This window comes from Pan troglodytes, chromosome 20 (assembly GCF_028858775.2).
Source record: "Pan troglodytes isolate AG18354 chromosome 20, NHGRI_mPanTro3-v2.0_pri, whole genome shotgun sequence".
Lineage (NCBI taxonomy): Eukaryota > Metazoa > Chordata > Mammalia > Primates > Hominidae > Pan > Pan troglodytes.
Genome location: NC_072418.2, coordinates 11,889,076 through 11,916,609, shown reverse-complemented (window position 1 = coordinate 11,916,609; position 27,534 = coordinate 11,889,076). Strand labels below are relative to the sequence as shown.

At 44.4% G+C, this 27,534-nt stretch overlaps 1 protein-coding gene across 2 annotated transcripts; it reads right to left on the bottom strand.

The window, feature by feature from the left end:
• Positions 1–4,097: 4,097 nt before the first annotated feature.
• ZNF317 (zinc finger protein 317) lies at positions 4,098–27,209 on the bottom strand. 2 transcript variants are annotated; one of them, XM_524096.6, is made up of 7 exons: positions 26,980–27,209; positions 11,473–11,589; positions 10,730–10,866; positions 10,084–10,210; positions 9,410–9,505; positions 8,588–8,670; positions 4,098–7,387 (listed from the first exon to the last, which is right to left on the bottom strand). In XM_524096.6, exons 2-7 carry the CDS (start codon positions 11,495–11,497, stop codon positions 6,068–6,070), a joined length of 1,788 nt encoding a protein of 595 aa, XP_524096.2. In that variant the 5' UTR covers positions 11,498–11,589; positions 26,980–27,209; the 3' UTR covers positions 4,098–6,067. The 2 variants fall into 2 exon arrangements, with proteins under 2 accessions (XP_524096.2, XP_001160170.1); XM_001160170.5 differs by lacking the exon at positions 9,410–9,505 and having other exon boundaries at positions 26,980–27,206.
• Between the last annotated feature and the right edge of the window lie 325 nt (positions 27,210–27,534).

The window sequence follows — 27,534 nt, the reverse complement described above, 5'->3', positions numbered from 1 at the left end:
CCTCCCTCCTTGGCCTCCCAAAGTGCTGGGATTACAGACATGATCCACTGCACCCGTCCCAGTTACTGCATCTTGAAGAAATCAGGCTTGGGGATGGGAGCAGGAAAACACATCACCCTTTTCAGTTATTACACAAAGCTGTGCACAGCAAGGCTTATTACCACTACACCTACCTCTCCCTTCATTCCTCCCTGGGTGGCCAGGGCAGGCCAGGAGGCATTGTGTTATCGGCTTAGGGGACCACCACATTCAGAGCAAATTCAAGCTACAACGGGGAGAAGCACCTGTTTTCCTAAGGACCTCAGACATCTGGATTTTAAGGAGTCACTACATGGATTCCACAGATGAAGAAGACAGAAGAGTTAGTGAACTTTAAGATATATCAGTAGAAGTCATACAAACTGGAAAACAAACACATTAGAAAAATGAAACAGGAACTTCAGAGTCCTGTGGCACAGCTGGAGTCCCAAAAGGAGAAAATGAGGAAGAAAACAACTTCGGAAAATTCCTGAGAATTGAAAGCAGGAACTCACACAGACACTTGCAAACCAATGTCCATATTGTAGGGGCAACAAGATTTCACCTTCATCATCTTAGGATCCTTGCTGGGCCTGATAATTGCACTGACATATGATTAGGTTAACAAGATAAAAGCATACACATGTATTTGTTTAATGAAAGTTTTATGTGGCATGGGGGTCCTCATAAGGAAACAAGCCAGAAAAGCAATTAAGAGCCAAACACTTATATGCTGAATTGGACAGACAAGTAAACTGCGCTAATGGGATAAAACCAAGGGTGTGGGCTAGGGTGGTTAATCAGGTAGAGAAGTGGCTCAGAAGCCATAGTGTAATGAGGCTGGTTTGGATAGATCTCCTTTGCCTCAACTTTGCATCCTTCATGCTAAGAATGCTGTCTTCAGGCTGGCCGCAGTGGCTCACGCCTGTAATCCCAACACTTTGGGAGGCTGAGGCGGGCATATCACCTGAGGTCAGGAGTTCAAGACCAGCCTGACCAACATGGTAAAACTCCATTTCTACTAAAAATACAGAAATTAGCCGGGCATGGTGGCAGGCTACTCGGCGAGTACCCAGCTACTTTGGAGGCTGAGGCAGGATAACTGCTTGAATCCAGGAGGCAGAGGTTGCAGTGAGCCCAGATCGTGCCACTGCACTCCAGCCTGGGCAACAGAGCAAGACTCCATCTCAAGAAAAAAGAAAAAAAAATCATCAATATCAGTATGATTCACAATAGCCAAGAGGTAGAAACAGCCCAAATGTTCATCAATAGATGAATGAATAAAACGTGACACATACATGCAACAGAATTTATTAAGCCATAAAAGGGAATGAAATTCTGATACATGCTACAACATGGATAAGCCTTGAAAACATTACTTTTAATGAAATAAGGCGGACGCACACAAAACAACGTATTTTATTATTCTACTTCTGACAAAATTCATGGACACTACCTACAAGTTACCAGGGGCTGAAGATAGAAGTGTTGAGGAGTGATTGCTTAATGGGTACATAATTTTTTGGAATGAAGAGAAAGATCTGAAAATGGATAGTGGTGGTAGCCAATATTGTCAATGTACTTAATGCCACCGAACAGTACACCTAAAAAATGATTAAAATGGGGCTGTGCGCGGTGGCTCACACATGTAATCCCAGCACTTTGGGAGGCCAAGGCAGGTGGATCACGAGGTCAAGAGATCAAGACCATCCTGGCCAACATGGTGAAACTCCATTTCTACTAAAAATACAAATATTAGCTGGGCATGGTGGTGCGCACCTATAGTCCCAGCTACTCAGGAGGCTGAGGCAGGAGAATCGCTTGAACCCAGGATGTGGAGGTTGCAGTGAGCCAAGACTGCACCACTGGACTCCAGCTTGGGCAACAGAACGAGACTCCGCCTCAAAAAACAAAAACAAACAAACAAAAAAACCCAGTGAATTTCATGTTATGTTTATTTTACCACAATTAAAAAATTATGAAGAAATAATGGCCAAATACTTCCTTGTGAAAGACAATGACTCACGTATCTAAGAATCTGAAGGATCCCCAAGCAGAGTAAATACACAGGAAACTGCACCAAGACACAGAGTCAAACTGTTGAAAACCCAAGATAATTATCTGAAGAGGAGCCAGTGACAAGCAACACATTACTTACAGGGGAGTAATGTTAAGAATAACGCTAACTTTTAGTCAGCAACAATGGAGGCCAGAAGACAAAGAAATGACCCCTTTAAAGCATATCCAGGCCAGGCGTGGTGGCTCACACCTGTAATCCCAGCACCTTGGGAGGCTGAGGCAGGCAGATCACCTGCGGTCAGGAGTTCAAGACCAGCCTGGCTAACGTGATGGAACCTCAACTTTACTAAAAATACAAAAATTTGCCAGGCATGGTGGTGCAAACCTGTAATCCCAGCTACTCAGGTGGCTAAGGCACAAGAATTGTTTGAACCTGGGAGGTGGAGGTTGTAGTGAGCTGAGATCATGCCACTGCACTCCAGCCTGGGCGACACTCTGTCTCAAAAAATAAATTAAAATAAAATAAAATAACATATTCAGCCAAAGTATCTCCAAAAACTAAAGTGAGGAGACTTCCAGGTAACTAAAAACAATGGCCAGTGAGTGGTAAGCAACCTCCCCAAATCTCCTCTCAAATGCTGTGAAGTAACTCCACACCTATGAATCTTCTACACAAAACTATACCTTCAACAGTGCCTTTAAGATATAGAGAATGCCAAAATTGCAACTTAACTATGAGTAAAATGAGAAAAAGCATTAAATCTTAGCACCACGGTCCCACACATGCCCACCCCAAGGCTCTGTTAGGTAAACTGCAAGAAAGAGGGACAGCTGATGGGGGGCCTGAGACAGAGCTGGAGCAAGACCCTCAGACTCATCTACCCTTAATTTGAAAATGCAAAAAAACAAAACAGAATCAAAACCCTGGCCAATCATAGGAGAACTGCAGGAAACAGACTTAAAACTATGTGTCATTTATAGGCCGGAGCAACTGTGTCTCACACTGCTAATAAAGACATACCCGAGACTGCCTAATTCATAAAGAGGTTTAATGGACTCACAGTTCCACATGGCTGGGGAAGCCTCACAATCATGGCAGAAGGTGAATGAGGAGTGCTGTCTGAATAGCCCACCCCTTAATTTGCATGTAATTAAAACTGGGTATAAATACTGCTAGCCAACAGCCCATATGCTGCTACCCTGGGTATACTGCCTATGAGTCAGCCCTGCTCCACAAGGGGCAGCCACCCTGCTGTGCCCTGCTGCTTCAATAAACCCAATTTCTTTTACTGCTGGCTGCCTCTTGAATTCTTTCCTGAGCAAAGCCAAGAACCCTCCTGGGCTAACCCCCAGTTTGGGGGCTCATCTGCCCTACATCATCAGCAGAAAAATAGAAACTCAAAGAATCAGAAGGAAAGATCAGAAATCAAAGCCACCATAAAGAAATGGAAGAATGCCTTTGATAGGCTAATCAGTCATCTGAACATGGCCGGGCGCGGTGACTCACGCCTGTAATCCCAGCACTTTGGAAGGCCAAGGTGGGCGGATCATGAGGTCAGGCCATCAAGACCATCCTGTCTAACACGGTGAAACTCCATCTCTACTAAAAATACAAAAAAATATTAGCCGGGTGTGGTGGCGGGCGCCTGTAGTCCCAGCTACTCAGGAGGCTGAGGCAGAAGAATGGCATGAACCTGGGAGGCAGAGCTTGCAGTGAGCCGAGATCGCGCCATTGCACTCCAGGCTGGGTGACAGAGCAAGACTCTGTCTCAAAAAAAACACCAAAAAACAAAAAACAAAAAAAAACACAACTCACCAATGACCAGGTGTATGGGCTCCAGGCAGCATCCAGCTGGGTGTAGAAACTCCCTCCCACCAATAAATAAATGAAATAGAAAAACAAGCTGGGTGTGGTGGCACATGCCTGTATTCTCAGCTATTTGGGAGACTGAGGCAAGAAGATTGTTTGAGCCCAGGAGTTCGAATCTAGCCTAGGCAACATAGGGAGACCCCCATCTCAAAATAAATAAATTTAAAAGAAAAACAATGAAATATCCATAGCAGCTTAAACCAATAATCAGTTTTATTTTTTCTCATGTGATAGAAGTCTGGAAGTCCAGGGCTGGTGCAGACACTCAAAGAGGCCACAGGGGAGGCCAGGGTCGCTGTGAGCTTTCTGCAGTCACTTCCTTAGACTGTGGTTTTCATATGCACGGTCGTTAAGGTGGATCTTCCAATACTAGGTACTGGATCTCTTTGCAAGGTGAAAAGTAAAGCAAAGAACAAAACATACAGGGAGGAATTCATGTTTAAGAACGATCCCCGTTCAAGAGCTTTCTCAGAAGCCCACGTGGTGACGTCTGCTGATCTGTCAGTGGCCAGGGCTGTGAGACATGGATGGTACTAGCTGCAAGAAAACCTGTAAGAGATTTTTTAAAATTTAGATTAGCACACCTTACTAATCTGACAGAACCTGGATTCTCTTGATATTGGAAGAAGATGAGAGTGGATACCGGGGAAGTCACTAGAAGTATCTGTCACTCTTGGCTGGACAGCAGGCTGCAAACATATTACCACTTGATGGAGGCATCATGCTCTGGTCGCAATCCGTGTGCATCAGGTACCAGTAACAAACTGGTACTGAGAAATATCCTCATGTCACACAGATCTCAATATGCCATTGGTCAAGGAGGTTGTCCAGAAGGAAATTAGGATGTTATCAAGGATGAAGCTATAGTAAAAATACTATAAACAAACCTTTCTTGATGAGGCTTAAGGGTTATTTAGAGGAGTGTAACCTTAAAAATAAAGATGAAAAATTTATGAGCGGGGCTCTGTTTTCATGATGAGAGAGTACGTGCAATCCCGTATTCACCGGAAAATCTCATTGGGGCTTCTCTCGGGGGTCTGTTTCCGTGATGAAAGAGTAAGTGCAATCCCGTATTCACCGGAAAGTCTTGCTGGAGCTTCTCTCTGTGAGAACATTCACATGCTCAAGTGAGGGGACCATGGCTGGAATCATTTCCACATAGGAATTATCAGCACTAATTGTATTTTAAAAGTTTTGTAAAAGAAATTTCTCCTAGCGTAAGTGCTCACAAGATTCATAAAAATGGAGGAGGTGCTGCAGGCAGTAATTGAGGAATGACTGCATGATTATTTTCAACCTCAGCAACAGTGACGTTTGGGGGCACTAACTCTTCATTGTGGGGGGCTCCTGTGTGCTGGAGCCGACTTAGCAGCATCTCTGATGTCTTCTTATTGCAAGTCAGGAGTATCTTCCTCCCCCATTCTAACTACCAAAAATGTCTCTAGACATTGCCAAATGACGCCTAGACAGCCAAATTGTCGCCCGACTGAGAACCCGTGCTGTAGACCAAGGGTCGGCCAAGTTTTTCTGGAAAGGGGCAGATGACAGGAAGTATTTCAGACTTCATTGGCCACAAATTTTCTCCATGAAACATTCTTCTTCCTTAAAGATGGAACCACTATTGTTAGCTGGCAAGCCATACAAAGACAAGCAGCGGGCCGTGGTTTGCGGCCCATTCATGACCTTCCATGTTCCTTACTTCACTGATTTCTCTCTTTAGTGTGATTTCCGTCATGAGGAATCAAGTGAGACTAGGAAGGGTTTCCCCAGCCACTGTGTTTACAGAGATGCTCCCTAGTGTGCTTATGGGCCCAGAAGGCTAGAAGTGGTCTGAAGTCATTTTGACATTAAATGCCACGCTTGGATTTTGACATTAAATGCCAAGCTGCCATTAAGTCCTCCTGTGTTTGTTAAGAGCCGAATGTACCCTGAAGGCTTCTCCATGCTACAGACGTACATTTTCACCCCCGGCGTGAGTTCTCACAAACCTCCTATGGGATGAGAACGCCTCGTCTTCCCAGTTTTTACAGGAACTGGACTTCTCCCAAGTTCCGTGGATTCTTTTGCACCCAGTAAGGTGCGAGCTCACAGAGGCTTCCTCTTACACCCACGAGGTCTGTTTCCGGTCTGAATCATCCTGTGTCTCTAAAGCAGGCGCGCTCACTGGAGCCTTTTCCACACGGATGACACAAAGAGCTTCTCTCCTCGGTGAGTTTTCACGTGGCTCCTGAGGGATGAGTGGTCGCTGAAGGCTTTCCCGCAGACAAGGCATTCGTAGGGCTTCTCCCCGGTGTGGATCCTCCTGTGCACATTCAGGTTGGAGCCTATGCTGAAGGCCTTCCCACAGTGATCGCATTCGTACGGTTTCTCCCCCGTGTGGCTTCGCATGTGCGTCTTCAGCGTTGACTGGTTCCTGAAGGCCTTGCCACACTGCCTACACTCAACTCGTTTCTTTACAAGGTGAATGCTCATGTGCCTCCGCCGGGATAAATAGTCACCGAAGACTTTCCCGCAGGCGGCGCATTCGTAGCGTCTCTCTTGCGTGTGTATCTTCCTGTGTGCGGTGAGGTTTGAACTCGCGCTGAAAGCTTTCCCGCAGAGATCGCACCCGTATGGTTTCTCTCCAGTGTGAGAGTTCATGTGAGTCTTAAGGATGGACTGGTTTCGGAAGGTCTTCCCGCACTGCCGACATTCCACGGGTTTCTTGACGATGTGAATCCTCATGTGTTTCCTCCGGGACACGAGATCGCCAAAGGATTTCCCGCATTCTTTACATTCGTAGGTCTTCTCCACCATGTGGTTCTTCTTGTGCAAATTAAAGTTGGACTTCCAGCGGAAGGCTTTGCCGCACTGCGTGCACGCGTAGGGCTTCTCCCCCGTGTGATTCCTCACGTGCTCTTTGAGGTGGGAGGGGTGCTGGAAAGCTTTCCCACAGTCGTGACACTCGTAGGGCCTCTCTCCGGTGTGCGTTCTCTTGTGTGCGATGAGGTGGCAGCTCCGGCCGTAAGCCTTCCCGCACTGATCACACTTGTAAGGCCTCTCGCCAGTGTGAACTCTCATGTGGATTTTCAGGGCCGAGAGGGTCCGGAATGCATTTCCACACTGACTGCAGTCAAAGGGCTTCTCTTTGAGGTGAGTTCTTGCGTGGCTCCTAAGGGCTGAAGGGTCGTTGAAGGCTTTCCCGCAATCGCTGCACTCGTAAGGCTTCTCCCCGGTGTGGATTCTCCTGTGCCGTGTGAGGGACGCGCTCGTGGTGAAGGCTTTTTGGCACTGATGACATTCATGCATTTTTCTCCCGTCGTACATGCTCATGTGCTGAGTGAGGTGCGGCCTGCCCTTGAACGCTACCCCATAGTCGCGGCGGTGATAGGGCCTCTTGCCAGCGTGCCTTCCCATTGGCTGAGTGAGATGAGGGTCCATGCCAAAGACTTCGAACAAGTGAGCGTATTCAGTGGACTTCTCTCCAAGACCGGCTCTTTCCTGTTGGTTAAGACATAAGTGCTGACAAAGGCAATTCTCATATTCATTGCAACCCTAAGCGTCATCCCCACATACACTGCTATGAACAGATAGAAGCACATTACTATGACTAGAGCTGTCACCATCTGCCGTGCAGACGTGCTGTCCCTGCCCCATTTGAGCTCCATCAAAGACAATAGGTGAATGCCAGGCCATAAGGCTCCACGTGTGTTACTTTTCCAAAGCTTTTTGCATATAGCATTTCTTCACTGCTTAAAATGGAATTGAGGCTGGACAAGGTGGCTCACGCCTGTCATCCCAGCACTCCGGAAGGCCAAGGCGGGTGGACTACCTGAGATCAGGAGTTCGAGACCAGCCTGGCTAACATGGTGAAACCCTGTCTCTACTAAAAATACAAAAATTAGCTGGGCATGGTGGTGCACACCTGTAATCCCAGCTACTCGGGAGGGTGGGACAGGAGAATCACTTGAGCCTGAAAGGTGGAGGCTGCAGTGAGCTGAGATCGTGCCATTGCACTCCAGCCTAGGTGACAAGAGCAAGACTGTGCCTCAAAACAAACAAACAAAGAAACAAACAAACAAACAAACACCACTGAATTGAGGCTGGGCATGGTGGCTCAAGCCTATAATCCCAGCACTTTGGGAGACCGAGGCTGATGGATCTCTTGAGGCCAGGAGTTCAAGACCAGCCTGGGCGACATGGTGAAATCCTGTCTCTGCAAAAAATATAAAAATTAGCCAAGTGTGGTGGCACATGCCTATAGTCCCAGCTGCTCAGGAGGCTGAGGTGGGAGGATGGCTTGAGCCTGGGAGGCAGAGGTTGCAGTGAGCCAAGATGTTGCCCACTGCACTGGGCAACAAGAGCGAGACTGTCTGCCCCCCAAAAAATAAACACCACCAAAATTGAATTGATAAGTAAGTGTATAGCATAAATATAAAATAAAACAAAAACTGCATTGAGCCTCAGCACTCAATATCTGAGACACAGCTATAAAAATCTTCACTCAGAGACATTCTAGGTGAAGTAGCTTGAGGTTAGGTTTAGGGTTGTCTCCATCTTGGTAATACCCAGTGTCTCTGAAACACAGTCTCCTCTGAGGGAAGCTGCTTGCCCTGGTGTTGAACTGCTTTTCTAACCTAGGCTGCCCTAGTCTCCTCAGATGTGGAAGGAAGATCCAGAATTATCCCACGGTAATCTTACCATCGTCACACCACTGGGCGTTTCCTTCCCAAAAATATCTTCCATAAGAAGTGACCACTTGGTTTTAGATGGAGTCTCCCAATCTGAAACAAATTGGAAAAGTATTAATTGTTGGAAAAGGAAAATGGTGGGATGATGGCGACAATGACAGGTGGATTTCTTGGCAGATCCTAAGGCTATGTAAGGAAAAGTGGTGCAAAAGCAATTGTTAAAAAATCTGGTCATGTGAGATATTTGGCAATGCCAGGGGTAGAAATTTAAGTCAATTCAGGCCTGGCGCAGTGGCTCACGCCTGTAATCCCAGCACTCTGGGAGGCCGAGGTGGGTGGATCACCTGAGGTCAGGTGTTCGAGACCAGCCTGGACAACATGGTGAAACCCATGTCTACTAATACTAAAATTAGGTAGGCATGGCGGCATCGTGCCTGTAGTCCCAGCTACTTGGGAAGCAGAGGTTGCAGTGAGCCGAGATCATGCCACTGCACTCCAGCCTGGCAACAGAGTGAGACTCCGTCTCAAAAAAAAAAAAAAAAAGAAAAAAAGAAATTTAAGGCAATTCAGATGATGTTGATAATGACAGAAAGAGGATGATCAGGAACATCAAATATGAAAGAATGGGACAAAGAGCCCAATAATGGGAATGTGAAAGTCAAAGATGAAGGAGTGTGTGGACCAAAAGATTTGTCAGAGAATGGATGGGCAAAAAGAGGAAAGGAGCATCTCTCAATTTCCCTGGGTGACACTCCCTAACCTACCTCCCTCCACCCCAGTCACTGAATAGAGGTAGAGTCACAGCACCGCTCTTTGACTGGGGCTCGCTCACCTGCACAAGCGCCCTGGTGAGCGCCCCTCTCCTCTGTCCTCGGCTCCTCCTCCTGCTCCAAGTGTGAGATGAGGCTGGGTTTGCCGACCTGATACCCTACACTCACGGGAAAGACACAGGTTGAGGGAGGGCCATGCAGAGGACAACCCCTTCCAGTAGCCTGGGCTCAACACTTGGGTCTTCAGTGTTCTGAGGGTGGACAAGTCTGACTTAGGAGCGGCAAAATGGTGGTGCCAAAATTTCTAAGGAACACAGTAAAAGTTTTTGACTGATAGAAAAAACCACAGGCAAAGCATGGTGGCTCGTGCCTGTAGCCAGGAGTTCAAGATCAGTCTGAGCAACATAGTGAGAACCCTTCATCACCAAAAATAAATTAAAAAAAAAAAAGAAATAGGAAATAAGATCACAAGTACCCACACACTGACCCTCCAAAAGAATGGGGATTTTGTATTTCAGAAGCCCATGCCAAGCTCAGACACACACCGGAGAACCACCATGGTCCCTGCAATAGATGGGCCTCGATACCCAGGAGAGACCCCATTAAGCATGGGTGCTGGGGCTGCTTGTTCACAGCTGTGTTCTGAACCGCTGCATAGTTCCTGGGTCACAGAACATACTCAAACAAAAACATCTAATTCATGAATGAATAAGTGGAGAAATGGCACTGGCCTTACCCAGTGAAGTGAGGTTGCTGTAGTTCTCCAGCATTACATCTTTGTACAGTTTTCTCTGAGAAGAATCCAGCAAGGGCCACTCCTTCTCGGTAAAGTCCACAGCGACATCTTGGAAAGTCACCGATTCCTGGAACGCCACACAAACTTGGGGTCAGTGAGGAACCAGCCTAACGATGTTCATGGTAAGATGGCTGAGGTTGAAGACCGGGCATGAGAGACCCAACACAGGATTTCCAGATGGCCTGCTACGGGGCTCAACATTTCCTCCAGGCGTCAGTCCTCAGACATCCTCTCTCCCCAGTGAGGCCATCTTGTCCTGTGCCGTCGCTTCAGATGCAACCCTGACAAGGGACTAATCTCCCTCCAGTTCTAGCCCACTCCGAGAGCTTTTCCCTTTATTTCCCCCCGTCTCTGGGGCTGAGCATGGGCCTGAGATTTTGCAAGCATGAGGGAAACAGATGCTACATAAATCACTTCCCCTAACTTTCCCAACACCAGGACAGCCCCAGTATTCCTTGGCTCTCTCTTGGGCCCTGTTCTGGCATCCATTGGCTGAGATGAAGCTCTGCAAGAATTCCAGCATGCACTGGTGGGGTCTTCCAGGAAGTGCCTCTCCTGCTCTAGGGACCCAGAGATCTTAGTGCACCTGGGAACCAGCACTGGGTGTGTGAGGCTCCAGACCACTGCACGCGAACAGGTCCAAATTCTGGGGACAGGAACGGTCTTTTGAAGAAACAGGAAATTCTGAGTCCTGGAGACAGGTAGAATCCTGGGTGGGCGTGGCTGGAGGAGAAAAGAGGGTTCATGAGAATCAGAGCCTGCCCTGCCTCATAATACAAACTTGTAAACCAGGAAACTGCTCCGCACTGATTCTGAGTGTTCACATCCTCCAACTGCTCCACACTGATTCTGAGTGTTCACATCCTCAATCCTCTCTCTCTCTTCCTTCCCCCACCTCTCTTGCACACATCAGTTTCATAACAAGTCAGAGCAGCCCTGTTCCACCAAAAACATAAAGAGGGTGGTGGGCTACATACTCATAAGAAGTGACATAGTTCCAACCTAGGAGTGAAGAAATGCAAGTTCTGAGAGCTAGAGTTGTGACCTTGCTGAAAGTGATCAAAATAATAAATGAGATAACTCAGGGTTACCCATTACCTGCACCCTCTTCACGCATGAATGGTAAGGACACTGGCCCGCTCCCAGACCCACCAAGACCCTCAGCAGACACAGTCACTGGGGTGGCTGCTGGGGCTCTGTTCCCACCCCTTTTCCACTTGCCCATCCTCTCCCAGCAGCCCTCTATGGTGTACGTATCTTTCACCCCATCAAGTGGCAGGGGCCACTTGCACTCACTTTCTCAGGGCACGCACTGACCCAAGAACTTACCAAATGTGGGGGACAGAGCTGCCATCCTCAGAGAATGGCAATCAGTTTGCCTGAGCAGGGCACCGGGACAACCAGAAAGCTACTCTCTTGCTCTCACGTGACTCTCCAAGCTGGCATCTGTAGCAAATGAAAGAACATCGGGAGTAGTGAAAGGCTATCTGTCTCTCCTGCTTGCCAAAGAAAACTCTGAGTTTTGTTTTTTGGCATTTCCTCTTTTGAGCAGCAAGATCTGCCTGATCCTGGACTTTTATCTTACTTAGGTAAACTCTCTCAGCAATGTGGTGATGTGGTGGGGGGACAGCCCCTGATCTGCTATAAGTGGGTTCAGAATTACTCTTCCTAAGTGATTTGCCACCAAGTACAACTCTGTTAAACCCCCTCACTCATTAAATACTCTGGTCCTAGACTTCTGCTCTTCCTTCACCTTCAAGGCCTGCGATCATTTAGGATGGCTCTATCCATGAAGATGGTCCACCCAGGACCAACCATGAGTTCCAAACTCCAATGCCCTTTGCACCCACACTCCACACCAATATATACATCCTTGGGCCATGGCCTGGACTGCATCATCACTAGAATCAGCCTCACCTCACAGGCAATGATTTGGAAATCTGCTCTCTGGGCAAAGTCTCCTGTGCAACCTTCTCACATCAACTCTCATTTTAGAGATTCACGACCACCTATGCTTCTGCCACCTCCTCCACCCACTGAATTCAAATTTAAACATCTTTTGAGATGAATCAGAAACTTAAAAATTCATAGAGAACAGCTGCAGTGAGCTACCATCATGCACTCCAGCCTGGGCAATAGAGTAAGATTCTGTCTCTAAAAACAAAAAAAGAAAAAGAAAAAAGGAAAATGAACAGTGAACCACGGATTGGGAAAAAAATATCTGCAATGCATACACCTGAAAAAGAATTCGTATTCAGATTAAAGAACTCCTACATAGGAGTGCAAAAGGCTTACTGGAAAAAATAAAAAGAACTCCTTCAAAACAGAAAGAAAGAAAGAACATCAACCCAACAAAAAGGGCAAAAGACTTTAATTAATAAACAGACATTTCACAAAACCAGTAAGAATCACATCGAATGGTGTTGAACATCATAGTCATTAAAGAAATGCAAATTAAAACTAGAGCAGCCAAAATAAAAAAGACTACCAATACTAAATGCTGCTGAGTTTGGGGCACACTGGCACCTCTCATATCCTGATGGTAGGAGCGTGAAATAGTTCAACTACTTTGGAAAACACTTTGGCAGTTTTTAACAAGCACACTGACTATCTGATCCAACAATTCTGCTCCTAGATATTTACATAAGAGAAACTGTAAACAATTTATATCCACAAAGACTCATACAAAAATGTCTGTAGTAGTCTGATTCCTAATAGCCAAACACTGTAAACAATCTAAACATCTATCAACCAGAGAATGGATATACAAATTGCAATGTTTACAGAATGGAATACTACTCAGCAATAAAAAGAAACCATGCAGACACACTACATGGAGAAATCCCTACGATGCTGGCCAAAAGAAACTGGACACATAAGAAACGCTCTGATTCCAACAATATAATGTCCATGAATAGGCAAAACGTAATTAAGTTGATAGAATTGAAAAAAAAAAAGGGGGGGGGTTTCTTCAATGGAGGATCACAAGACAGGGATAGACTGAAAGAAGCAAAAGGAACTTTCTAGGATGATAGAAACGTTACCTATTTTCAGATGTACAGTGTACACAATTGTCAAAAATTCAAACTGATCACCTAAGTAGGACCTATGCATTTTCTTGAACATATATTAAACCCTGCTTAAAAGAAAGAAAAAAAATGAGGCTTTCTTACCTTCTTGCTTCTAGTTATTTAAATATTCTTCTCACAACTGATCTATGACCTCCTCCTTTCCTTTTATGACAGACAAAGAGATGTCTGCCCTCCCTTCTCAAGGCAATCCTTTCAAATCTGCTCCAGGCCCATCCCCTTCTCTGGACCCTCGCACTACCTGGCTCTCCTTTACTTTCAGCCTCATTTGTCGCCCTGCTAGACAATTTCCTATGCATGGACACATGCTCAGGTCTATTCCATCTTGAAACCAATGCCTGCCCTCGCTCCCCTTAGTGCCCCCTTCCGAGCAAAAACTTAGGAGCAGTCTACATTCACCATCTCCCAGTTCAGTACACCCAGCATCCACTACCATCATCCCCATCCTCACAGAAAATACAATTTACTCCTGTGTCAGTGAATCCAGTAAATGCACTTCAGTCTTAGAGTCTCACGAAAATGTGGTATCTATTTTCTTTGAGAATCATTCTCTATTCTCGGCTCCTCTACCACTGTCTTCTGGTTCTTTCCCTGCTTCTCTGGATCATCTGGACCATCCAGAGGTCCTCTTTCACCACTAAAGGCTGATTCTGCTCAAGAGCCATCCTTTACCCATTCCTTCGCATGCCTCATGCTTTGCCCAGGTAATCACATCCACTCATTTAACCTGAATCCCCATCTCTAACACTTAGGTTCCAGTAGGAACTCGAGATCTTATTCCCTTTGCCTAGGAAAAGCCACCAGTAAGACATCTCATACAAAAACCAGTTCCAGCCAGGTGCAGTGGCTCCTGCCTGTAATCCCAGCACTTTGGGAGACCAAGGTGGGTGATCACCTGAGGTCGGGAGTTCGAGACCAGCCTGACCAACATGGAGAAACCCCGTCTCTACTAAAAATACAAAGAATTAGCTGGGCATGGTGGTGCATGCCTGTAATCCCAGCTACTCGGGAGGCTGAGGCAGGAGAATCGCTTGAACCCAGGAGGCGGAGGTTGAGGTAAGCTGAGATCGTGCCATCACACTCTAGCCTGGGTGAGAGAGCGAGACTCAGTCTCAAAAAACAAACAAACAAACAAACAAAAAAAACTACCTCGACACACTAAACCTAGGGAAAGCAAAAGTAAAGAAATAAAGATTAAAGCAGAGACAAATGAAATAGAGAATAGAAGGAGAATTAATGAAAACAAAAGTTGGTTCTTTCAAAAAGATCAACAAAGGTGACAAAACTACAGCTAGAATTACTAACAAAAAAAGATGCAAGTAACTAAAATCATCAGTGGAACTGGGACATTACTACTGACATTACGGAAATTCAAAGGGCTGTAAGAGAACGCCATGAACAATTATGCACCAACACATTAGATTATCTACACTAGCAGTCCCCACCCAATTTGGCATCAGAGACTGGTGTCATGGAAGACAATTTTTCCATGGATGGTGAGGTGAGGGGGGATGGTTTTGGGATGACTTGAGTGCATTACATTTATTGTGCACTTTATTTCTATTATTATTACATTGTAATATATGGTAAAATAATTATACAACTCACCATAATGTAGAATTAGTGGAAGCCCTGAGAGTGTTTTCCTGAAACTAGATGGTCCCATCTGGAGGTGATGGGAGACACTGACAGATCATCAGGCATTAGATTTCCATAAGGAGTGTGCAATCTAGATCCCTTGCATGTGCAGTGCACAATAGGGTTTGCGCCCCTATGAGAATCTAATGCTGCTGATGATCTGACAGGAGGTGGAGTTAAGGGGTAATGTGAGTGATGGGGAGCCACTGTAAATACAGATGAAGCTTCACTCACTTGCCCTCTGCTCACCTCCTGCTGCAGGGCCTTGTTCCTAAAAGGCCAGGGACCGGTACCTGTCTGTGGCCCAGGGCTTGGGGATCAATGCTCTAGGTGTATCAAATTCCTTGAAACATACCCAAACAGGCTCTAGAAGAAAAAGAAAATTGAGAGACCTATAACAAGAGACTGAGGCAGTCATCGAAAGCCATTAAATAAAAAGTCCAGGACCGGCTGGGCACGGTGGCTCACGCCTGTAATCCCAGCATTTTGGGAGGTCGAGGCGGGTGGATCAGGAGGTCAGGAGATCGAGACCATCCTGGCTAACATGGTAAAACCCCATCTCTACTAAAAATACAAAAAATTAGCCAGGCGTGGTGATGAGCGCCTGTAGTCCCAGCTACTCGGGAGGCTGAGGCAGGAGAATGGCATGAACCTGGGAGGCAGAGCTTGCAGTGAGCCGAGATCGTGCCACTGCACTCCAGCCTGGGCGACAGAGCGAGACTCCGTCTCAAAAAAAAAAAAAAGTCCAGGACCAAGGGGCTTCACTGGTGAACCCTACCAAACATTTAGAATTAACATCAAGGACATTATCAAGAAAGTGAATGAGACACAGAATGGTAGAAAATATTTGCAAATCATGTATGTGATAGGGATTTAATATCATTATAAACTCAACAACAAAGACAACCCAATAAAAAAAGTGGGCAGGAGACTTGAACAGAACAGACATTTCTCCAAATTTACAGAAATGAACTGTAAACACATGAAAAGATGATTAACAACATCAGTCATTATGGAAATAACATCAAAACCACAATACATTGGTGAGGTATGGTGGCCCACACCTCGGGAGGGGATTTAATTTGCTTTGTATGAACATGTCTCCTCTCTCTGGTTTCCACTGCGACTCTCATGACAGCACTGACGTAAGAACCGTGACGCTGCTACTTTAACATCTAACTCAGATCAATAATCAATATTACCACTTTTAAACATTACCAGGGTTATAACAATCTTTTTCAACATCAATTAGTATTTCTGCTATTGGAATTGTTTTAGATATTCAGAAACATTTCAAAACAATAATATAGGAAGTGTGTTTTAACATATAAACTCTGCCTTGGGGATTCATTATTCAACACCAAATTTGATCTTGGGCCAACTCAAAGATGCATGATGCTTTCATTCTTTTTACAAAGCCCTTTTCTAGTCATTGTGCCTTTGGGTTCTGACATTAAGTCACTACTGAGGAAGGGGAGAGAGGGTGACAGAGGCTCAGTTCCTGAGGCACAGTATCTCCATCCTCACCTACCATTCATTCGTTCATGCTCAACTAACAAGCTTCTGCAGGTCCCATTCCACATTTCCCCACCAACATTAATGCCAATTCTACACATAACGACATGTGTAGTGTTTACAAGGTATGAGACATTCTCCTGAGTCTTTCCAGGGCCACTCCTATTTAATCCTCACAACCTCCCGGAATTATTCTCAAGTACCCAGAGAATAAGGCACCAAGGGTCTGAGACACTTGGTCAAGGTCATAGGTGGAAGTTGTGAGCCCAGCTGACGTGACTGCGGAGCCACATCTTGTTGCCTCTCAAAGTGACCTATGTCACCTGTACTGTCCCCTATGTGGGAACTCCTTGACACTACATCTTGACCCTTCCTTTGCCTGACCTCCTGACACATCATCTTGCTCACTATGAATCTATCTCCCTCTTCCTGGGAATGCCACTGCTCTTGCAGCCATAGCCCCCTCATCCCAGTCTGTGCTCACATCTCTGGTTGCTCTTTTGAAGACTCTGGCTTGAGATCCCTCCTGTGCCCGGCCCCTAAAGGTCAGGGTTCCCCTGGGCCCCTCTCCCCCATCTCCCACAGGTCCACATTGTGAAACACCCCCACCATTTGGAGGTGCTGACACCCAGGTTCTGATTGCACTTCTGTGAAGGTCTCCCTGTCCCTGAGGCCTCAGTAGACTCCCCTTTAATGCAAGCCCACAATTCTGCTCATTCCCCTCCCAAGAGTCAGTTCATCAAAACTCAGTTTTCTCATCTGGAAACTGAAGACTTTAACACTGGGTTATGTATGGAACTCTATAGGCTCAGTAAACAAACATTCACTCTAAAATGCCATTATCATTAAAATAAAATGACCACTGACGATTTCACAATTACTTCACAGAATTGTTCATTTCTAGTGGGTGCCACTCTCCGCTCCCTGGCACCTGCCCCACCCAGAATGACTCAGAGTGAGTGGCAGCCAGGTGGCTACTTAGTATCCCTACTGCAACAGCCAACAGGATCCCACATTAAACACCTACAACTGTGCTGCCACCAGCCTCCCCACGTTGATGGCAGCCTCCACGTTGACTTGAGCCTCCCAGGGGCTCAAGTCAAAAGCCTTGCTCGTCATCACCTTCAACTCTCCTCTTTCTTTTCCATAAACGACACCTGCATCACCAGCAAATCCTGCCAGCCTTATCTTTAAAACTTAATACAAAAATCTGGTTGCTTCTCACCACCTACACTGCTACTGCCTTGGCATAAGGCATCGCTTCTCTTCTAGAACATTCCAACTGCTTCCTAACTGGTCTCCCAGCTGCTGTGCCTGACTTCCCTTAGCTTCCATGACAGCCGTAACTTTATGGGTAAAATGAAGATCACATCGCTCCTCTGTTCAAGATCCTCTGATGGTGTCCCATCTCACTCAGACCAAGGGCCCAGGTCCCTGCCGCCTCACCCACAACTCGCTCTGCCACTGGTCCCTCACCCAAGCCACATAAGCCTCACTGCTGTGCATCAGGCCCTGCCAGCCATGCTCCCACCTCAGGGTCTGTGCACCTGCTGCTCCTCTGCTTGAAATGTTTCCCCCACATTCTCAGTGTGCCTGGCCCCCTCTCATCCTTCAGATCTTTATTCAACTTTACCTGTCCTGATCTGGCATTCACTAGCCACTCTTTTCTTTTCTTTTGAAATGGAGTCTCGCTCTGTCGCCCAGGCTGGAGTGCAGTAGTGTGATCTCAGCTCACTGCAACCTGCGCCTCCCGGGTTCAAGTGATTCTCCCGCCTCAGGCTCCCAAGTAGCTGGGACTATAGGTGTGCCACTATGTCCGGCTAATTTTTGTACTTTTAGTAGAGACAGGGTTTCACCATGTTGGCCAGGCTGGTCCTGAGCTCCTGACCTCAGCTGATCCGCCCGCCTTGGCCACTTTTTAAAATGCAAACCCCTGCTTCTTTCAATCCCAATTCTCCACTCCTTTTCTTTTTCCCCAAAGCACTAATTTCCAAGTAATGTTCTGTGTAAGATTAGGCTCTATTTTTTACTGCAAAAACAGACAAACCCAAATCTCAATGACTCAATAAAATGGAAAGTTTACGCCTTGCTCATGTCACTTGTTCAACCCAGGCTGATGTCAAAAGTTTTCCTGTTGTTCAAGGATGCCACTTGTCTCTGAACCAACTGATACCCTTGGCCATGTTGGTCATAGATGATGAGCAGGAAGCTGGACAACTATGCATTCTGTCGTCTATATTTTGACCCTGAAGCACTTGCAGCCCATTGGCCAGAACTAGTCACATGCCCCTGCCAGCTCCAAGGATCCTGGGAAATGTAGGACAGGACACAGAACACCAGGTAAGCATTATTATCTCTCTGCTGTCTCCTCCATGCACACTATGTAGTTTACTTGTTTTGATTTCCTGTGTGCCCAACTAGAAAATACATTCCAGGTGAGTAGAGATTTTTTACTTTGATGATATTTCATTCACCATTCCAGTGCCTGATATAAATAAGACAATAAGTAGGGAATGAAAGAATGAATGGATGATGAGCAAGCTGATCTACATTTGCCTTCATACTGAGACAGCCACCCAGGGGATGCCACCTTGGGAGACCATAAAGGAGGGGCCTATGGAATGTAGCGGGTCTGGGATCTCCTCAGAAGGTCCTGTGAAATTAAACAGTAATCCAGGTACTAGGACACAGCCCTATGGCTTAGCCCAACACCCTGGGGCCAACATTCACCACCACCCTCCATGAAGGACAAAGTGTCCAGAGGGCTGGAGCTTAGAGAGCGCACCCACATCAATTCAGTCTGTGGAACCTTGTCGATGTTTTGCAACGATGCAAAGCAGAGCTCAGAGTGGAGCTTCTGGCCAAGTTCTCACCTGAGTGATTCTATCACTTTCAGGGGTTGTCAGTGCTGGGTGATGGTGTATTAGTCCATTCTCGCACTGCTATAAAGAAATACCTGAGACTGGGTAATTTATAAGAAAAGAGGTTTAATTGGCTCACAGTTCTGTAGGCTCTACAGGAAGCACAGTGCTATCTGCTTCTGGGGAGGCCTCAGGAAGCTTCCAATCATAGCAGAAGGCAAAAGGGAAGCAGGCAAGGCATATGGTGAAGCAGGAGCAAGACAGCAAGGGTTGGGGGGAGGTGCCGCACACGTTTAAATGACCGGATCTCAGGAGAACTCACTCTCACGAGGACAGTACCAAGGGGGATGGTGCTAAACCATTCATGAGAAATCTGCCCCCATAATCCAATCGCCTCCCACCAGGCCCCACCTCCAACATTGGGAATTACATTTCCATATGAGATTGGGGGGCGGGGGGCGGATACACATCCAAACCGTATCAGAGAGTCTCAAAGAACTGGTGGCCATGAATACAAATAAAGCAGGAAGATTTCAGCATCTAAGCGACCCCAGCAGGATGTGGAGCAGGGTGTCTAGAACAGCTGTAGGATCTATGAACTCAGAGACATTCTGTCCCGTTTCTGCATGATACATGAAACAAAACCAGGATCAGCCGGGTGCGATGGCTCACGCCTGTAATCCCAGCACTTTGGGAGGCTGAGCCAGGCGGATCATGAGGTCAGGAGATCGAGACCATCCTGTGAATGGTGAAACCCCATCTCTACTAAAAATACAAAAAATTAGCCAGGCGCGGTGGCAGGCGCCTGTAGTCCCAGCTACTCAGGAGGCTGAGGAAGGAGAATGCTGTGAACCCAGGAGGCAGAGCTTGCAGTGAGCTGAGATTGCGCCACTGCACTCCAGCCTGGGCGACAGAGCGAGACTCCATCTCAAAAAAAAAAAAAAAACAAAAAACAACAACAACAAAAAAACCCAGGGTCATTGGAATGCTGTCACTATGGATGAGTTAGAACGGACAGGTTAATTTTTCAGAGCTGTTGGGGTTGCTTAATTTCTCTTTTAATTTTCTTTACAGCATGGTGAAAGCAGTTCTATTTTTCTATTTCTACATATCTTATTCTATTCTCATTGGGATCTGTTTTTCTCCTCACCAGGGCCAGGACTGGGATGAGGCAACCAAGGCTGCTAGACAAGAGTGTGGTATTTAAGGAAGTACTTCTGGTGTCAGACAAGCACAAGGTTGGCTCAGAGTGAGTGGCTCCCTGGCTCTGCACTCACAAACCTCACCCTTGCTCCAGCCCTGCTCCTCAGTTTTAGAAGATCTGCCTCCTCCATCAAGTTTGTGGTCCAAAACAAATGTTGCCCAAAACTGTTCCATTATGAGCTTTCTCAGGACCATAATTCTCCCAATATTTGATTTTATCCCCATATTCAACTTAATCACAGTATCCCAGGATATTCAGAATTTGCAGATGTAAATACTGTAGAGAGAATAATTCTTTTGTTACTTTTACTGACTGGTATTTCTGCCCTTGCTAGAACCCTTTCTACCACTGTTATTCACGTAAATATAGGCCCAGCATGGTGGCTCATGCCTGTAATCTCAGCACTTTGGGAGGCTGAGGCGGGCAGATCATTTGAAGTCAGATGTTCAAGACTGGCTTGGCCAACATGGTGAAACCCTGTTTCTACTAAAAATACAAAAAAATTAGCCAGGCATGGTGGCACATGCCTGTAGTCCCAGTTACTTGGGAGGCTGAGGTGGGAAGATTGCTTGAACCTGAGAGGCGGAGGTTGCAGTAAGCCAAGATCATGCCACTGCACTTCCAGCCTGGGTGACAGAAATGAGACACTGTCTCAAAAAAAAAAAGAAAAAAATATATATATATAAATAATATATACAATATATATATAGCGAGAGACAGAGAGAAGGCAACAAAGGTTGTGAGAACATCATATGCCATTTTCTTGGTCCAGAAATGCATTACATTAGTAAATCAATATACCCTCCTTTCAACCAGCTAGATGAGATGTCCCAGGGGGTGGGGAGCAGGGTAGGAATTCTGTTTCCAACAAGCAACCTAGGTGCCCCAATTAAACCTTCCATGCATAACTATTTCAAATGCAACACAAAGTACAGACAGATGATATGTTTCAAATTTATGTGCTGGCAAGAAATTAACATTCAGAAAATTAAAAATTTATGATTTCTAAAGGGCAATTACAATTGCTAAAAAAGAAAGCAAAATGGAAACCCACAACAAAAGCCCTAAGTAAATAGCTTTTAGATTACACACAGCCAATAATAATAATAATAATAATAATAATAGTAATTTGTTTCTTAAATATAGTCTGCTGCATAAGCGTCCCCTGGAGCACTTTAAGTAACTCTGACACCCAGATCATATCTCAGTTCAATTCTCTTTGGGGTGGGCTGATGAATCAGTATTTTAATAAACTCTACATGAAATTTTTATGAAAGCTGAAGTTTCAAAGCCAGTTGTAGCAATAAATGCAAGGGAAGCACAGAAAAAGAGTTGAGGAACATAAATACAGCTAAGAACCATGCGGGGGCAGAAGATAAGGAATTGTACCATTTCTAACTGGAGTTACTGATGAGAGACAGAGAAGGAGCCTAAGCAATTACTGCAAAATATAATGGCTGTAGATTTTTCATTTTGAAGGAAAATATAAACAGATTGAAGAGAGATAAAATCTTAAGCACAATGAACCAGATAATACCAATGGTAAAAAGAATATCTGAACAGCAGCCAGAGGAGAAAAAGACAGGTTACCTTTTAAGCAATAGTTCTCAAACTTTAAGTTACATGGGAGTCACCTGGAGGTCTTGTTAAAACACACCGTAAATATCTCTCTATTAAGAAACAAAGCAAGCCTGGGCATGGTGGCCCACACCTGTAATCCCAGCACGCTGGGAGGCCAAGGCAGGTGGATCACTTGCACGCAGGAGCTCGAGACCAGCCTGGGCAACATACCGAGACCCTGTCTCAAAACAAAACAAAACGAAAAACTCACATTTCTAGGCTCCTAAAACCGCTGCCTGGCCAACATGGTGAAACCCTGTCTTTACTAAAAATACAAAAATTAGCTGGGTGTCATGGCCCATGCCTGTAATCCCAGCGACTCAGTAAGCTGAGGCAGGAGAATTGCTGGAAACCAGGAGGCAGAAGTTGCAGTGAGACGAGATTACGCCATTGCACTCCAGCCTGGGCAACAAGAGTGAGACTCTGTCTCAGAAAACAAACAAACAAACATTAGACTGACAGCTGACTTCTCATCATTAACAAGTGGAAGCCAGAAGATAATGGAACATCTTCATAGTTCTGAAATATAAAATTCTATTACCACCAAAAATGTCCACTGAGAAAGAGGGAAAGAAGTGTTTTCTGAGCACCAAAAAACAAAGTTCCTGTGGGCTTGCAACCCACAGAAAAGAGACATCATCAAAGACATACCTCAGGGAGAAAGAGGTAATTAAAGAACCAAAGCAAACAGTGGAAGAATTACACCAAAAAGTGTAAGAACCAACTAAAGTGCTCAGAGTGACAAACATGTGAGTATAATGAAACAAGAAATGATGGTATGCAATAGCAATAATAATTTCTTCTGAGGTTTAAAAAAAGAACTCAATATGTGCAACTATGATATATCAATACAGAAAGAATGAAAATGCATAAGAAAACCATGTAAATCAGGAGAGTAACATATGCAAATCTAGATTTAGTGAACAAGCATGGGTAAGAATTATTTAGAACAACCACTGAAATAATAGAGTAAATAAATTCAAAATGTACAGAAAATAAAAAAGGAGAATGACAAAAATACACAAAAGAAGCTAGAGAAAAAACAGAAGACAAATGTAACATTCAAATATATTAATACAGAAGATGCTAACAGAATAAATGCTTTAACTAAAATACTAAATTCACAGAATAGATTAATCCAATTATATGCTACGTACAAGAGATATCTTAAATATAAGAATACAATAAGAGCTGGGCGCGGTGGCTCATGCCTGTAATCCCAATGCTTTGGGAGGCCAAGGCAGGTGGATCACCTGAGGTCGGGAGTTCGAGACCAGCCTGACCAATATGATGAAACCCCATCTCTACTGAAAATAAAAAAATTAGCTGGGTGTGGTACCATGCGCCTGTACTTCCAGCTACTTGGGAGGCTGAGACAGGAGAATCACTTGATTCCAGGAGGTGGAGGTTGCAGTGAGCCAAGATCACGCCATTGCACTCCAGCCTGGGCAAAAAGAGTGAAACTCCGTCTCAAAAAAAAAAAAAAAAAAAGAAAAGAAAAAAGAGTACAATAAGAATGGAAATAAAAGGATATATAAGGCAAGTTAAAAAAAAAAAAAAGAAAGCTGGTTTGAATGTTAGTGTCAGACAGAATAGATTAAGGCAAAAAAGCTCATAGAGAAAAATGAAGTATTACATAATAAAAAGTTATAAATCCAAAAAGAGGTGTGTGTGTGTGTGTGTGTGCCTGTGTGTACAAAACACAGCCTCAAAAAAAGGGAAAACACAAAAATTAAAAAAAAAAAAAACAAAAGGGGGACAGAACTCTAAGGAGAAATGGATGAAGCCACCACCAGAGCTCTCACAAATCCAGTTTAAGCAGGCAGTTCAATAACTACATGCAGATGGAACATGATAAAACAGTATTTCCTAACTATAAAATCCAACCACTCATGGGGCCATGTTTGTCTCAGAAAATGCTTGACCACAGAGCAATGCAGTTGGCAAACAATGACCAAAAGATAACCAGAAAAAAAGTCACAGAAATGAAAATTAAAAGAAAAGAATTCTAAATCTGCATGCCAAAGAAGCCATGATATTTGATATTATAATTAAAATACAATAAAATATGATACTGCAATTCTTTGGGATGTGACAGGCATTCAACATAAGAAACTGGAAAGAAACATCCCAAAAGGAAGAAAATGATAACAATCAGAAAGTTATAAAATAGAAAACATATATATCATAAAGTGGTTCAATCAAGCCAGAAGTTCTTTAAGAAGAAAACTGACAACATTCTGATGGAATTTATTTTTGTAAAAAGCAACATATAATTATTACAAATAAAAAAGTGGATAACATTACAAATGTAGCAAGCATTAAAAATTTGAGTATGTTATGAACAACCCTGACTATACAATTTAAACCTCAGATGGAATAAATAAATTCCTAAAGAAATTTTACTCATCATAACAACACAGAAAACTTGAATGCCCCACAAACCTTAAAAGAACAGAAACAATAGCTTTAAAACTTTCCACAAAGAAAACTCCAGACCCAAATGGTTTTTCCAGGTACCACTCCCGTTCTAAGGAACAAAAGATTCTATTCTTATGCAAAACATTCCAGAGTTTAGAAAACAGAACACTTCTCATCCCATTTTATGAGGCTGGCATAAATCTGAAACAGAAAAGGAACATTTCACTCAAGCATAGATCCAAAAACACCAAACAAAGTATTAGCAAACCGAAGCCAAAAGTAACAAATAGTAACGTCCTTTCCAAATTATTTACCAATACAAATTCAATGTAACAAGAGAAAATCAATTGGTTTAATTTGCCACACTACAGGATAGAAAATAAAATTAGATTATTCACTCATTAATTTGTTACACAGCAGTACTGAGTGCCATAATTTAAGGTACTAGAAATGTATCAATAAACAGATACAAAACTATCAATATAGATTTTGTATCAAACAGATACAAAATGTATCAATAAACAGATACATAATGGCAAAAAAAAAAAAAAAAAAATCACTTGTTAAAAGCCTGCAGCAATTCACAAGAAAAACTCAAGTAGGAAAAGAGGGGAGCTTCCTTGATCTAATAAAAACTCTTCGAAAGAAAAGCCTTCGGCAGACACAAATGACAATTCCCTTTAAGATCAGAAAATAAACAGGCCTGCCTAGAGTGTGCCATCCAAACTCCAGTCAATGACAATGGAAGTCCCCATCCAGTCCAGCACAAAAAACAAACAAAAAAGACAATTTATCGTCTGTATAAAATAAATATTTGTATTTTCCCTTTGACTTGTACACATTTTCTTTGTCTACAAAGAACATCCAACAAACTACACAAAAGTTAGACTTTTCTGAGCACCAAAAAACAAAGTTCCTAAGAATAAATATAACAAAAACAACCTAAATCCTTTTTGCAGGTACTTATAAAACTTTACTGAGCCTGACATCGTGGCTCTCTCTTGCAATCCCAGCACTTTGGGAGGCCAAGGCGGGTGGATCACCTGAGGTCAGGAGATCGAGACCAGCCTGGCCAACATGTTGAAACCCCATCTCCACTAAAAATACAAAATTTAGCTGGGTGTGGTGGTGGGTGCCTGTATTCCCAGCTACTCGGGAGGCTGAGGCAGGAGAACCGCTTGAACCAGGGAGACAGAGGTTGCAGTGAGCGGAGATTGTCATTGCACTCCATTCTGGGCTACAAGGGTGAGACTCCATCTCAAAAAGGAAAAACAACAACAACAACAACAAACATTTTATTGAAAGGCATTAAAGAAGATGTAAATAAATGATGTAAATCAATTAACTGCAACTCAATGGCATAAAAATGACAATATTCTCAAAGTTCAAATATAGATTCACCACAACTTGAAAACAAAAGTCCAGTATGTGGAATTTGGTCAACTGACTAGAATTTAAGCCATGACATTCCTGAAAAAGAATGGCTAGGTGTAAGTACTTCATCTACAAGATATTTAGAAATCTCTAAATTACAAAGGTGTGCTTGCATCAATACAGAAAAAGATTGTTTCCAAAAATACTGAAGCGCCTGAGTTCATTCACAAATAATTACCAAAATTTAGGAAATATATTTTCTGGAAAAGATGTATACGCAGTCAAATCCACGGAGAAAGTATTGGTGGGAGAGGAGGACGCAGTTTAGAAGAGGTACACAGCTTTCTGAGATTTAATAATCTCTTTCTTGGCCTGGTTTGTAAATTCGCTTTACTGTTGTCCTTTTAAGTGTGTGTAAGTCTGCGTGTGTGTGTAATCATACTTTTTTTGCATGTATGTCCTATTTTCCAGTGTTAAAATATGTGCATAGAAAAGGACACACCACAAAATAAGACGGTAAAATTCAATGGAAAATATTAATAATCACGATAAGTATAACTGGACTAACTCAAGTTAATTAACAAAATGTTGAACTGAATAGTAAATATACATATAGGCTATTTACAAGAGAGTCCACTAAAATTAAAATAAATAAAAAAGTGCAACCAGAAGGACTTAAAAATATAAAAGGTACTCAAGGTAAGTGCTAAAAAGAACACCAATGTGCTGACATTCACGAGATAAAATTGACTACAGCGCAGAAAGAAGGTGATTTCTCCTCGCGATGTCCAAATCCTGACGCCCCCCAATCTCCTGAACTGCCCCCAAACTCTTGAATTCACTTCAGCCGGGCTTTTCCGCCCCCACCAGAGACTCAGGGCTTTTCAGGATCAGGTGACCAATGCTTCTCTCATCACTAGCTGCAATGGTCCAATTTTATCCTTCGCGTCCCCAGCTTTTCATATCGCTGATCGCGAGATCTAAACGCACCCCTCGTCTGGATGCCTAGCTCTTTAGCCCCCGACCCTCGTACCCTCTTAGTCCTCACCGCCAGATAGGCCTCCCGTGACCCCAGGAACTGAGGGGGAGAAGGGTTAAGGAAAGCAGGGCTTACACGACTGGGAGTAGGATCGGGGGAGCGGAGGTGACGGAAGCCGCCGCCGATGCGAAGAGAAGTTCATACGGGAGGTCCAGTCTGGCGTGGGGACGCAAGGGGTCCCCAACAGGCCGAAAGAATTCGCCGCTGACCCCTCCTTGGCCCATGTGTCTCGGGGCAATAGCCTCCAGAGAGTAATGGCTTCCGCTTCACTGCCGCCTTCCAATTCTCGCGGGACTTCATTGGCTGCGTCTAATACGGAAGCGGGGCGGAGAGGATGCTGGGAATTGTAGTTTTGAAGTTTGGATTGGCATGGCGGCCGTGCCCCGGTGGAATCTGACGGTCCAGCATGTTTCTCCAATTTCTACTCAAGACTCAAATTTTCAACTACAACCCACAGCATTTTGTAGCCATCATAGTGGTAAAGGTTGAATCAGGCAAGAATTGTCATCTATATGACACAACTGGGGGACATTTGCATGACGAGCAGATATTTGAATTGCCTTAAATGCCTCTCTATAAACTGCTCGTATGTTGGAATGGAGAAAAAGTAATAGAAATTGTACAGCGAAG